Here is a 14949-nt window from a genome sequence, read left to right as displayed (position 1 = left end):
TGGCCCTTAATCATTTGCATGAGGCCACTCTATATGTGCATGCTTTGTTTTGTGCTCTGCTTTTGAAAAGAAATAACTGCTGAATTAAATTTATTCATTTTTGTAGGCAAAATCATCAACATGGCAGAACAAAGACTCATGTCAGGAAAGATGGCAAAGAAATTTGAATGTTTATTAAGAAAAGTCCTTGTAAAGTTAAACCATCTATTGTGAATTAGAAACTTTAGTGCATTTGTTTTCACATTTTATAGGTGTATGGGATGGTAACCAAGGTAACGATATTCAGAAGCGGAATGGCATCTTTCAACAAGCTTCAGGCCTAGATGGAAACTTTGTGGAACAAGACTTCTTTAATTTTGGTGAAACATGTAAGTTACATTTTTAGGAATAACTATATTGTTTAGCTATCTTCTAAAAACAAGGACAACCGAAAGGAAGTACAACACAACTGTTGCCGAGTTGAGATCCAACCAATTCGGCCTGAAAAGATGTTAAAATGACAAATGGCAAATGGGCTATTTCTGTAAATGAAGGAATTATGATAAATTTGAGCAATCGGCTTTTGAAGTTGCCAACATTAAACAATTCATAAATACCCAGACAGTATACTCATTCCTATTGGTCAAGAGCCGTCACATGGGTGGTTTAAAATGGTTGAAAAAATACTCACTGGTTTAGAACACTGTTTTTCTGGTGTCACATGACATTTCAACTGCTATGAAATTGGGATGCCCATTGGTTGAACCCTCACACGCGACCAGTCGTCACTCTCCTAATTATCTTAGGACTTGGGCGTGCACAATAATACCAAAGAGTCCGTATTTCATAGAGTCCTAAATTCACGCTACACTGGCACCACTGCGTTCTGTGGCACATTGCGCAGTACACGCCATGCGCGTGCCAATCTCCTATAAGAACATAATTAAACAAGTGCATTTAAACAAGTGCATTTATAATCGGCTAGGGGCCTGGATGTGAATAATAACCCTCGCTTTCGGCTCGGGCTGTTATCCACGTCCAGGCTGTTAGTTTAAAATCGATCAAGCACATATTCATTCCCTTCTTGATAGCCTTCAGCCAAAATTATGTCCACTGAGGATTGTTTTCACATGTGCTTTCGTATATGAATATCCCAGTGTCCCACAAGAAAACAAATGTGTGTAAACTAAGCAAGAATTTGTTTTGTGTCAATGCTAATCAAGTGACTGATTACTTTTACAAGCACTCCCTCAAATCCTTCAATACTCATAATGACATTGTCCAGTGGGTTTTAGATACGGATTAGTTGTGTGTTGTCTATAGGGTTATTTGTAACAGGTCGCCTTAAATTGATAATACTCACATCTATTGAAACTCTCTTCAAAATGTCCACGTATCAGTGGTGACAAGTGCTGTGCAACTGGCCAGCAAAGTTTGACATTTACAATTTGGAATTCTGTTTTCCTTGTTCCATTATCATCATTTGTCAAAATGTATCCTGTCTTACCATAGACTGGTCTATGGAATATTCCCTTGCACAGTAAGGGTCTATGATATGCGAACAGATTTGGTGCTTAATTATGCAAAACAAAACTGGGTCATGACCTCCAGATTCCGACCATTCAGCAGGCACATTCAGGCACCAGTTGTATTACAAAAATAGAACTTGGCATCCAAATGGACCAATCAACAGCTTAGTCCACATTGATTAAAATGATGTCACAATGTAGTGCAGGTCGAAGGAAATTTGCATTGCTCACATATATCAGATGTTGGTTACCGAGAAGACTCCATTGGACAATGGGTGATACTCAGACTATAACTATAGACAGGTCCGATCCAGAATTTGAAGTTAATGCAATTAATTTGTGTTACTGATTTCATGTGAAATCTGACTGGACCATCACATTTTGACTTCATATGCAGGGCGAATCACTGAAAGTGATTCTCTGTTCTACTATGTACCTCCGGATGAGAACTGGTCAGATATGAACGATCTGAATTTCACACCAAAGTTCCTGGAAGATCTCATAAATGAAGCTGATGCGGCATCACTCCAAGCTGCTCAAGATGCCTGTGGAGAAAACAAAGTGTGTTTGTATGATGCCTTGGCAACGGGTAGTACAGATATTGGTCTGGCATCCATGAAACTGAACGAGGAGAACACTGCAAACCTTGTTGCAGCAAGTAAGCAATCTTTGGATTTCTTATACTATACTGATATAAAATTTGATGTATAAAAAGTGTTGAATGAAAACCTTGCTAATTAATGATTAGACACATAACCTGACCATGAAATGGGATGTTCGGTTTTTGCTCTAAAATCTTCTGTGCTGTAGAACTGGCAGATATGCTTCATTCAAAGTTATGCTTTCAAACTACAGACCTGAATTACTCTCAGTTTGGTTTGATGTTAAGGGACACATATATATTTTCTCCAATTAACTCATGTGCCACCAAATCAATTTCCCTATATTAGCAATCATGAATTCTATTATTTTTTCTAGCCAATTTTGCACCTATCTTCACACTTGTTGAGACAATCGAGGTTGTTGTTGGACAGCCCTTTACACTGCAGTTGGAGGTTATTGATCCTGATGGGGATGGTATTTCATTTGAGTTACTGGAGATAATACCGGGTGCATCCGTGACGTCACCAGGTTAGTACAGTCTAATTCAAGCTGCCTCACATCATTTCAAAATAAACTATAATCTATGAAGATGTGTTACATATTGCACACAATCAAAAGGTGGATAAAACTAAGCCCATATATGAGGAGCCTAATGCAAAAAAAACAATGACCACTTGGGTTATGGCCTCTCTTAATGATATATAGAACTCGAGAATAAAAGACTTCATGACCACATTTACTTTTGGAGTATAGGTTTTCCTGCTCAAGTACCTGAGAAGTACAATCAAATTCATATTTGAACAAACATATTCAAGCGATTTCGACCATACCTCTAATTCTTTGGTTGCTATTCATTTTCATGACGGTCAATTTCATTTATAGAAATTCGGATTTGCTTACCAACACATCCAAAGAAGAAATTAAATCATTCAGTTATAAAACGTCCAATCATTCAGTTTGGTGCACCTTAATTTAATGAGGGTTTGACCTTTGATTCCTGTTTACGGGCAATCAGTTTAGCACTTGTACATTCACATGTTCTTGGTTCAAGGTTTGGGCAAATTTGATTGATCTTTTTATGATTATTTCAATTTGAATGATTGTACTTTTATACTTGATTGCTCGAAAAAATTATTTGAACGTTCCTTTTTAGTTCATTGACCAATGCTCTTAAACTGCATGCAAATTAGTGCTAAAATGAATAACTCCTAAGTTAATTTGGGAGATAATGTGTTTAAAGTGAGCCTGTACTACTTTCTTTGTAAATTACTTTTGAAATTGTCCATATATCTTCAACCCCTCCACACATCTTCACGATTAAGTGTGAATCAAACTTAGGAATTCTGTGAACAATTATTTTATAGATCAACATGAAGTTGAACACACTAAATGTGTTAGTATAGGAAATGTGTTGTATACTTGCTTTACATACAATATTGATAACAAAAACTATATGAACAAGCTGTCATGCATCTCACCTTGCATGACAAGTGCAAACGATGAGATCTGTGATGAACTAACGTTTCAGAATATATGTATATTTATTCATAGGTGGCCTGTTTACATGGACACCGGCTGATAGGTCAAAGGTCAGCCTGGGTTTCTTAGCAACAGACGGCAATTCCAATGCTACATTGGAGCCAGTAGTGAAACTGTGTGACTGTGTGAATGATGGAACCTGTATGTATGATCAGTATGTGGGTGATACCAATGTCATCGCAGAGGACCGCTTTGGGGTGAGTTTCTGTCTATGCTAGAAACCCTGCCAAATGCAGCAACATGCAACACTTGTCTAAGTGACAATTAGCCTGCCCAGTGTAGCAAGATCCATCAGGCAAAAAGTATCAAGGCCAAACTGCCTCAGAGTCTGTGGTCACCGAATGCAGCAGCTGGGATACAAGTAAGGCATTGTTCAATGGGACTAGCTTTCATTGTCTCAGAAGTGGCAGTTTGTGCACTGGTGTTGGTAGCTGAATGCATCAAAGTGCACCAGACTTTTCCACCTGGTGCACTGTGTTGCGTCTGGCAGAGTTAGGTTAAATATAACTTCAATGACAGTTTCGCGCTTGCCGAAAATAAGCTAAACAGTTCAGATATGCTAATTGGTTCTATAAATTAGGGTTAAATGCAGTTTGTTTGGCCTTCATGCAGCTAACTTCAGTGTGGTTTTGATGATCAGGTAGTGTTATGTAACTGCACACCTGGCTGGTCTGGTGACTTCTGTGAGGTGAACTATGATGCTTGTCAAGACAACCCCTGCTTCCTAGGAGTGGCGTGTTTTGATGATGATCCACCATCTCTAAATTTCACCTGTGGATCATGCCCGGAAGGAACACACGGAGATGGCAAGACATGCATGGGTATGCACTTTGCTATTAGAATTAGCGACGATGCATAAACGGTTGGACTTACTGAGGGATGTTCATTTGACTATGGAACAGTCTTCAACTTAAAGTCTTAGACTCGAAGAGCTATCACAAGGGAAATGCAGCAAATTAGTTTCAGATGTAGGAATTCATCTACTCCTTAAATCTACAGTCCATCATTTGCAGCTATCTGTGATTATTGTCGAAAAGCATACTTGTTTAAAGAAATGGTACTAAACTCCTTGTGAAATTCTTCTTTCTGGCAAGCTGTCATTTTGAAGAAATCAATGAAAGAAGGCCATTTCCAACGATGCGTCTTTGAAATTCCTGTTAGTAGTTGGTTTTTAATTCGGTGAAGCACGCAGTTGCTATAATTCGTCGGATCACAGTGCGCGACATCGCGTAGCTGCAATCGGCTGAATGAGAACGTGTCCCGGTCACTGAATTCGGACGCAATTCAAAACATGACTCAGCAACTTTTCATTTGAAAATCAAGATCCTAGAATATTGTTTTCTCAGAATGTACTGCATTCACTGACCTAAAACTTTATCAGGTTAGTTGTTCATAGCACCCTTCTTTATATTTTTAGCACTTTTGTTGCATCAAACGGATAATGCACAAATTACAAATGATGTACTCTACCTTAACTTGCGATTCTACCGCGATAGGTCATTTACAGAGACCGTTGTACAGGTTACTTATATTCATGTTTGTATTCCATTTGAAGATATTGATGAGTGTGTTGTGTACAGAGACGAACCAGCCAGCAATAACGGACGTGGTTGTGATCACATTTGTGTCAATACCCTCGGTAGCTTCAACTGCAGCTGCAACTCTGGCTTTTCCTTGTTTGTTGACGGCAAGCATTGTATTGGTATGCTGAACTGGATTATTGCTTTCTTAATTCAACTTGGTACTTATAGTACTTGAACAATATCTAACTGGTAAAAGCATGCATCTTTATGTAAAGTAGTGTTTTATTCTTAGTTTCTAACAATTTGTGGACACACATTATTAAGGATAGCTGCCTTTTGTCAAGCCTGTTGTGTCTTATCTACCATATTGCTTGGCTTTGGTTTCATTTCCTGTAGATATCCATGAATGTGACCTTCAGACTGACAACTGTGCAGACGATGCTACCTGTAACAACACCCACGGTGGCTTTGAATGCAGCTGCAATACAGGCTTTATGGATATCAATGGAGATGGCACATCTTGTCAAGGTTTGAAAAATGTTTTTAAAATGTATTAGCTATCCCTATTAATGCACGCGGGCATGCCAAGCATCTGTTAAGTTTTAATATCAGTTTTAAAATACAATTTTACATTGACAAGTCAAAATGTATGTAATCTAAAATGTATGTAATCTGTCATCCCCGGATGAGACCTGCGTAATTTGATATGCATGCAGTTTACATGTTTTAAAAAATTTAATTTAAAATTATTTTTATCCAATTGTATTTGGAGAGTGTTTCCCTCATTACTGCACTTCATTGATTTGGTTATATATGATTGTTTGCCTTCAGACATCAATGAATGCATTGGAGTGAATGGGTGCGATGACAATGCTGACTGTGCTAACATTATTGGTTCATATCAGTGTATCTGTCGTGAAGGTTACGAGGGCAGTGGCTTCTCATGTGCAGGTAACTTTTTGATGTATAACCCATTGAAATCCACTTAGAGTTTAAACTAAAGACGTCTGGAATAGATAATTGCTTGTAGTTGTACCTTGTCCATTCCTTTTTTTAGATCATGTTATTGTCACCTGCTGATTAAGGCAAATGTACTCAATATTTTCAGTCGATTTTCATCAGTTAAGAAAAAAATATAAAAATTCAATGCAACCTTCTTCTGCAGTTATTTACTATAAAATGATAGAGATGGAGAAAGCAGATGGAATGGAACCACTCAGTGAATGTGTACATTTGGGGCAGCACTGACTGAATGGGTTTTGAGTCTGGTGGACTTTCTTTGATCATGTGTAGTTTTGTATGATAGCCTCATGTGCAAAGCCTATGATAATTTGTGTTTGTTTACTGCCATAAAGGTTTCATGAGAATCTTTTTAGTGGACATCATTTTAATGTTTTGAACATGCAGGTGTCAAATACTTTTAAACATTAAAATACCCAGTAATTATTTCTAGTGAAGACAATATCTTTACTTGTCATAGATATCAACGAGTGTAGCAGAACCATTGATGAATGTGACACCAAAGCAACATGTGATAACACTGATGGTTCATATAACTGCAGCTGTAATAATGGCTGGTCTGGTGACGGCCGTACATGTACCAACGAGAATGAATGTGAGAGGTTGACACCAGTCTGCCATGTGAATGCCACCTGCACTGATACCATGGGCAGCTTCACCTGTCAGTGCAATGCTGGCTTTACAGGGGATGGCATGGATTGTCAAGGTGAGTAACGTTTGATTGGCATGGACTTGTTGATATGTGAAACACTTCAGCAATTTAGTGAATCCAAAGATCCTTGGCAAGATTTACAATGCGTGTCACAGGAGGGAAAGAAAATGCATGATTGTACCATAAGAGCATTGGTTGCTTAATGTTAATAAATTGAACATTAAATTGTCATTTGTGGCAGATATTGATGAATGTGCACTTGAAATTGACAACTGCCCTCAGGAATGTGGCAACAATGTCGGATCATTTGTGTGTGTGTGCAACGAAGCATTTACACAGACGCAAGATGGAAGTTGTCTTGGTAAGTCAGTGTCATGCTGTCCTGTTCATGCTATGTACAGAATGCTGACGGTACATCTCTTGCAAGTGGCACTCAAGTGTGTATTCAAGTCTACTGGTATGTTTAAGTAGATATGTAGCATTTTCATACTGTGGGAGAGCCTAGAGATTCTTGATATTGAACTCTAAAGCCCTTTTCACACTAGACAAATCTCGGGGTTGACGCAGGGTTGAAAACATGCATCTTTTCACACTTGAAGAATTTCAACCCTGTGTCAACCCTGCGTCAACCCCGAGATTGATTTCGCCTTGGGTTGAACTGAATAACTGAGCATGATAAGCGTGATTTGCATGAAACAAGTGTGAAACAATGCGGGGTTGAAAAATCAAAAACTCAACCTGGGGCGGCATTGGATTCGCCCAGGGTTGAGTTCAACCCGGGTTGAAAGGCGCTAGTGTGAAAAGGGCTTATTATTATGAAAATGTACGGACAAATTCAGCAAACAAAATAAGAAAGCATTATCGAGGTGGGACTAGGATGGGGCGCATGTCTTAGCGTTTTTAACCCTATTTATAAGACCTGTGACCGATCGAGCAAGCTAGCATCGGGTTCTAGTGACACCTGAATAAGCTTGTGAACTTTTTTTCTGGCATGTCCTCAAACTGCACCGAGTATCTGTTGTTTATGGAATACGCCAGCGAAGTGCAGTTTACATCTGCCAGTCCCTGACAAGTGCCTTAACGCAGCCACGGTGATACAGGTTGCTATCATGAACAGCGCTACCAGGACATTCTGAGCATACCTCAGGCAGGCGCATAAGCTTGTATACAGTGTGCTTGACAAATGCTCAGAATTTGCTGGGAAGCACTGCCAAAGTTCCCAAAACTGGATTTGTTTTGTTCTTGTTAAAAGCGACTTATACTGCAGCAGCGTCTTTAGCAGTTTTGGATCAAGACTGTAAAATACCACCTGCGTGCAACATCATTGGTTATTCTGATTAAACAGTAACTCTAGGCTTTTAAGACATATTCCGAAACAAATCACAACAGTAATCTAGTAGCCTAAGACATAAGAAAGGAGTGATAGCTTTTCCAAAGGGAAATGTAAATATGTCATGATAGTATCAACTTCTTTCAGAGATATAAACCAATATTGTCTTCTTTCCTTTCAAGCTAAAAACAATTGTTCTGTTACTGCTTCATGTGCCAATGGTGACTGCTATTTGAATGGATCTAACGTGGAGACGTGCCTGTGTTTCAGTGGTTACCAAACAGTAGGCGATCCCACGGTGTGTCAAGGTAAGACAACAAGGACACCACAGGCATTCTGGTTGTGTCATTGCAAGTACTCCTCCCATAATCACCACTTTCACTTTTTGTCTGCCAACATTAATCCGTACTGGGCCAATTCAAAATAACTGCTAGCACAGGCCAACCCTGAATAGTCATATTCCGCATGCTGCTGAGTCCAATATAAAAATGGTACACAGCTAGCTAGATTTAAACAATAAATAAAAAACAGTATCAAAACACTGTTTTTCTTTGAGATGACAGATGACCGAAAGTTTGTGAGGACTTCAATTTATTGTAGGCGACTGAAAAAAAATACTGTTAAAAGTTTTTAGTTTTGTTACACAAATCGTCAAATCTTGACATGATATGGGAAGCTTGTTCATTTTTACATGCCAATAAAAAATGCTATACAATGCTGAGAGATGGTATCATCATGTGTATTTTGTTTTTGACATTTGTGTTGAAAATAAACATAATTCATTGCAGATATTGACGAGTGTTTAATTAACACTCACAGCTGTGGAGCCAATTCAACTTGTAACAACACTGCAGGTGGATATGATTGTCTTTGTCAAGTTGGCTTCATGCTAGACAATGACCAGCGAAGCTGCTCAGGTATGGTCTCAGATGTGTTTGTTTCTGCATTCAATAGGGGACGTTGAACAATAGAGGACAATATAGGGTCCCCCAATTCCCGAAGGTCCCCATTTTTGGCGATCGTGTACAAATCATATGGGAGGTCTTCCTAAAAAGTTGAGGTACAAGCAAAAGAGGGACAGTAGGGGGTCCCCGATTGCAGGAAAATACACACTTGTGTGGGTGTGTTATTTGTACACTAATTTGAAAACCTTCTATAACAATTAATATTGTAGAAAATATGAATGTGTGGTTTTGAAATGAAGATTTTATGTGTGCTTATTATGTGCTTATAAAAGCAGTTCTATTTGTTTTATCATAACTTCACACTACCTACTTGGAATACAATTGGCATTTCTCCTTATATAGATATTGATGAATGCAACCTGCCTGTTGATGATCCGTTGTATGCTGGCTGTGATCCTAACGCATTGTGCACTAACATTGATGGTTCGTTTCAGTGCAGCTGTATCAGTGGATATGGAGGCAATGGTACTTATTGTGCAAGTAAGTGTAACTTTATTGTATTTTTATTATTTAGCCTTTTCTTGTAAAGTAAACATTTTCAATCAGTAACGATTTGTATTAAGCATCCCAACAGAATCTACAAAGTTTCTTATTCCAAGATAGTGAAACTGTTGTGGTTGATTTTATACCACATATCTCCAAAGCCTAAAGAAGAACAGTAATGATATCAGTGATAGTTATCATTTACAAACCAGTACTAAAAGCATATACATGCATAATCTGAACTCGTGCCGGTGAGTTGAGATTAGGAAGCATATGACTTCCACACACCCATACCTTGCAAATCTATTCCTCTATATTGCATTACATTTGAAACAACCATGGCTTGATTACCATTTAAGTCAGCTTCCTTTGTTTCATTGGAAGTGAGTATGAATGAAATATTCAGAGCAAATTAACACTTTGATATATTCCATCTTTTGTAGATGCTAATGAATGTGAAGGAGGGATTAGCGCCTGTGTGATGAACAGTACATGTGTAGATACTGATGGTAGCTACCGCTGCATTTGTGATGATGGTTTCCGTGGTGATGGCCGTGTATCATGTGATAATATTGACGAATGCCAGGAGAACTCTCATAACTGCCACTCCTTAGCAACATGCATGGATTCTACAGGCAGCTACCAATGTGTCTGTAACCAAGCATATCAAGGAAATGGCACATACTGTGAAGGTTGGTCCGTTTTCTATGTCAACAGTGCTCTAAAAATGTCAAGGCTCATTTTTGACATCTTCAATACACAACTGAAATAGCATTATCCTTCTGCCATGACAAATAGTGTCAAGTGGGTTTTTCCCCACAAGTGGGCACTTTCATCAATGTTTATCTCAGCTAATTTATCCAAATAAAATACCAATGGAAACATTTGGTCCTTCCCAATAGAAAAATGCATTTTAAGTGTGTAACATAGAACAAGGATGTAGGTAGACGAATTTGAAAAGCAAAGGAATATTGAGCAGGATTGTTTAAATATTTTCATAATCAGACAACAAAGGTTATTAACAAATTTCCCAGCTGTGTTGATTAGTTGATATATTAGGTAGTTAACTATTCTATTTGATTGCTTTGTATGTTCACCTTCAGATGTAAATGAATGCACAACCGATAGTCATGAATGTGCTTCAGACACTGCTGATTGCTTCAACAGCGATGGTAGTTATATGTGTATCTGCATGGATGGATATGTGTCTGCTCCAGGAATGTTACCTGGCCGACAATGTCAAGGTAAATCATTAGAGATTTCATGTTATAATCATTGACATTGTTGAGCATGAAAGTTCGTTTCCAGTCCCATTATTGAATCAAGTAAATGGCAAGGTGTCTTTTGGGGACTTGAGTTAACCTGCTCGTATCAGGAGCTTGCGACACCCTCACAGTGTCTTTATCAACTGGCGTTGTTGATAGTTGAAAGGTTTAGGGAAAGGTTTGAACTTTGCAGTAACACCACGTGAGCTCCCAATAGAAGAGTTGATAGTCAGTACGGCATAGGTATGGATTACAAACTCGAGCACCGCACAGAGACTCAGAGCCACGGTTGTCACTTATGGTAAACTGAAGAAAGAAAGATCCCACATCCAAGTTTGAGTCCAAATTGATCGCTATTATGAGGAAGTGGCAGAAAGGTTTGAACCCTCTACCCTGTGGTTTTGTACCACAAAATCTATCCAACAACAGAGGAGGTACGCAAACTGAAAGGTTTGCCTAAGATTCACAAGAATGGCGCCCCCTCCGCCCAATTGTGCAAGGTCCTGGCAAACATCCTAACTCCATTAGTTGGAAACACGCCTCATCACATCGAGAACAGCGCTGACTTTGTGGACAAGACTGCAGACCTCAAAGTACCATCAGGTCGCAAGATTGTGTCATACGACGTGACTGCATTGTTCCCTGACAGCTGTTGAAGACACGGTCAGGGTGGTCAGACACAACCTCGACATGAATGACTCTCCCCATACCTGCACCCAAGTGATGGTTGAACAGATCGTTGAGATAGTGGTCCTCTGTCTGGAAACCACATACTCTGTGTATGATGGCCATTCTACCACCAAACACACGGGACTGCAATCACCACATTGAAAACACTCTCACTGCCAACGGGTACCAACTGTGAGCATTCAAGATCCCTAAAAAGAAACCATCACCTGGAGCTAAGATGACCACCATTGCCAAGCAACAACCTATGGCAATTCCTACCATACATCCGAAGTCTGTCTGAACAGCTGGAGTGTGTGGTCCGTGAACATAATATCACGCTAGCACACAATACCCTTCACTCTCGGTTGATCAGCCTGAAAGACAAGACTCCAGACCTCAAGAACATAGAATATTGTGTGATGAAACAGCTCAGACTCTGCTGGCCTGTTGCAGAGAACATGCCACATGTAGGTCAGCTCCCCTGACAGCAGTTGGTGAACATATGTTCACCCCAGGACACAATGTTAAGATCATCGTCAGGGAGGACAACCTCTTGAAACGCAAAATTTGTGAGGCAGTAGAAATCTGCAGGCACCGCTCCATATGAACAGAGATGGAGGGTAATGAGCTGGCCCAGGTGTACAACCGCGTCCTGTCATGTGACCAAGCATGGTCACGAGAGGGCCTCAACAATGCCAGTCGGTAAAAGCACTGTGACGGTGTCCTGATGCAATCTCTGTAATTTAAGCCCCAAAAAGGTACCTTTCCTATTACTTGATTGATAGTATAAGATTTTAGGCTTTGCAGTGGAGTCTCGGTATCGTTGGTGGAGTATCAGTATCGTTTCAGTTTGCGATAATACCATGACTGATAGTATTAATTGAAATTTTTGTGATCCTCTTTTTTTCTGTATAACTTTAATGTTAATTTTTTTTAATTTTCAGACATTAATGAGTGCGCTTTGAGTCTGGATTCATGCAATCCATCGGTCTCTGAATGTGCCAACATCAATGGTAGCTTCACATGCGAATGCCTGACTGGATACGAGAAGAACATGGATCAGTGTGTGGGTAAGGCAATCAATAATCAGTCATTAAATGCACTAACCACTGACATCAGAGCAGTTCACATTTGGCCAATTCTTCTTGGTACAAAAATTGAGATCTTTCCACAGAGGTTGTGTAATTCTTTCACAATAAATACTTTCTGTTTGACAGATGTTAATGAATGCGAGGAAACACCATGTGCATCAAGAGCCAACTCAGAATGCGTTAATCTACCAGGAACCCATGATTGTCCATGTGTCATTGGATACTACCTACAAAACTCAATGTGTCAAGGTATGGTCTAGCTAGCAAGTATTATTTTTAATTTGATATGACACCACTTTTGATTGATTCCATGGACATATTTTCAAACGGTGTTGTTAATAATGGGCATGAAGTGCAAGTGTTTGAGTATGGAGGCTTCAATGATACCTTGCTTATGGATACGTTGAGCAAGCTTGCTTATATAGTCTGTTTGACTTATATAGTCTGAATAGACTTGAGGCAAATTCATTGGCCCATGTAAAGCACTATCATGACCATTATGTGAAAAAAAACTGTGTGGGTAGGCAGTAATGATGTGCATCGGGTCGGGTTGACCAGGCCAAACTGACCCGCAACATTAGAGATATAAACCGAATCTGAACCGAAACCGATCTTAACTCCCTCAAACCGACCCGACCCAACCCGACAAAAAAAAACACGTAAAACCGACCCGAGCTGACCCAAACAAAACCAACTATCTGGCTTGAACAAAGTGATAACTTTTTGTTCCTGCCCTTACCCACGTAGCATGAATTCTTTTGCAAAATCGCCGTTTCTCTCTCTCATACTCAGTGGGTTGATGCCGCAGATTGCGGGCATATCGAGAGCTTGTCTCTTTTCGAGCCGTTTTTGGAAATTCATCTCGATTTCAACAATATATTTCTTGAAAATTGCTCATCCTTTTCACCTCATCAACCTTTGTATGCAACTTAGAACAAACCGGACCAGCACTAAACTGAATTGGGAAAAACCACTGGCAAAACTGACAGTTTGTTTCTTTTACAACATAGCAAGTAGCAATGAGTGAGTAATCCTAATGAAGATTCAAAGAAAGACATATAAAATCAAATGAATGAATGACTTTTAATCACGGATCTAAAAGTCTACTTGACAGAACTGGTACTTTACACTTATATTAGCATAAAATCAAACCATGCATGTACATGTACATTCTTGTTGAATTGCGAACATTCTGCAAAATTAAACTTGTGAGATTCTGGAACATATTGAATCGTAAAGAAAGTTATTTTGTTTTAGTAAATAAAGTAAGGCTGAAATTCTTGGACTGGTTATTGTTGGATAAGACACAAACAATAGCCTATAGCCTTCATCGTCTTCAAACGGTGGCAGGCAACTTGCTGAGCGAATGAAGAGCAGTTTGTCAATAGTGCTTGGCTTGAGGCGGGTACGTCGGATGTTGATAGTGAATCCCGCATCAGAGAAACATCTCTCTGAAGTGGCAGAGGATGCTGGTATTGAGAAGGCAATTCTGGCTACGTGGGAAAGCACTGGGTGAGATGTGGATTTCTGTTTCCAGTAGTCCAGTACTTCAGTTGGTGATCGAACATTGGCCTGCGATGGTTCGAAAAGGTAGCGATCCGGCTCATCTGTTTCATGGGCTGATACATCCTTTGGCCCAAAGAAATCCTCGTCGTCATCATCATCATTGCTGGGCGGTGATGTGTCAGCTCTTTCATCAGGTAGTGGAAACACTTTGGCCAGTAAATCACGTAGATAACATTTACCAGCTTGTTGTTGGTCTTCGCTCAATGCTGGACTGTTCTTGGCCCGAGGATCCAACAGCAAGGCTGCAAAGTGGATGTCCATCAAGCGCTTTTTCCATTTGTCTGAAATGGCCACTCGACCAATTGTCTTCATGCTCTGGATCAGGCTGGAGTCTCCATCATTGTGCTGCAGATGTTTTGCGAGTTGTGTGTATTGAAAGAATACAGGGTGGATTGTGGGAGACCTGTCTGCTTCTAGCTGGTCGGAGGCATCTCTGAATGGTTGCAGAAATTGGATAGCATCATCCAACTTGGCAGCACTCATACCACTTAGATGCTCGGCCTCATTTCTGTTGACCATTGACTCAGAGAGTTCGTTCCACACTTTGCGGACAGATCTCAGAATGGCGAGGGTTGAATTCCAACATGTTGGTTCACTTTGCATCAGTTTGGTTGTCAGTTTGGTTTGAAGTGATGCTCTCTTCACATGTGTTGTGATAGCCTTCGCAGCAGTGAAGAGTGACTTGTCATCTGGAGCATCATTAGAACTCATCATAGCCTGCACAACCAGATTAAT

At 39.8% G+C, this 14949-nt stretch overlaps 1 protein-coding gene across 1 annotated transcript in view; it reads left to right on the top strand.

The window, feature by feature from the left end:
* LOC119720045 (mucin-4-like) overlaps window positions 1-14949 on the top strand; it is a 64144-nt gene that overhangs the window by 25342 nt on the left and 23853 nt on the right. Inside the window, exons 14-30 of the mRNA XM_038189555.1 lie at window positions 252-368; window positions 1906-2166; window positions 2487-2639; window positions 3663-3847; window positions 4291-4471; window positions 5206-5352; window positions 5570-5701; window positions 6005-6124; window positions 6654-6899; window positions 7087-7206; window positions 8358-8483; window positions 8964-9092; window positions 9483-9620; window positions 10067-10315; window positions 10727-10867; window positions 12502-12627; window positions 12775-12897. Of these exons, the coding sequence (XP_038045483.1) occupies window positions 252-368; window positions 1906-2166; window positions 2487-2639; window positions 3663-3847; window positions 4291-4471; window positions 5206-5352; window positions 5570-5701; window positions 6005-6124; window positions 6654-6899; window positions 7087-7206; window positions 8358-8483; window positions 8964-9092; window positions 9483-9620; window positions 10067-10315; window positions 10727-10867; window positions 12502-12627; window positions 12775-12897 (2694 nt within the window). The remainder of the gene's footprint in view (window positions 1-251; window positions 369-1905; window positions 2167-2486; window positions 2640-3662; window positions 3848-4290; window positions 4472-5205; window positions 5353-5569; window positions 5702-6004; window positions 6125-6653; window positions 6900-7086; window positions 7207-8357; window positions 8484-8963; window positions 9093-9482; window positions 9621-10066; window positions 10316-10726; window positions 10868-12501; window positions 12628-12774; window positions 12898-14949) is intronic.

The sequence above is a fragment of the Patiria miniata genome, unplaced genomic scaffold (genome assembly GCF_015706575.1).
Source record: "Patiria miniata isolate m_02_andy unplaced genomic scaffold, ASM1570657v1 HiC_scaffold_9, whole genome shotgun sequence".
Lineage (NCBI taxonomy): Eukaryota > Metazoa > Echinodermata > Asteroidea > Valvatida > Asterinidae > Patiria > Patiria miniata.
Note: the sequence above shows the minus strand (reverse complement) of the source record. Positions and strands in the feature narration are given on the sequence as shown.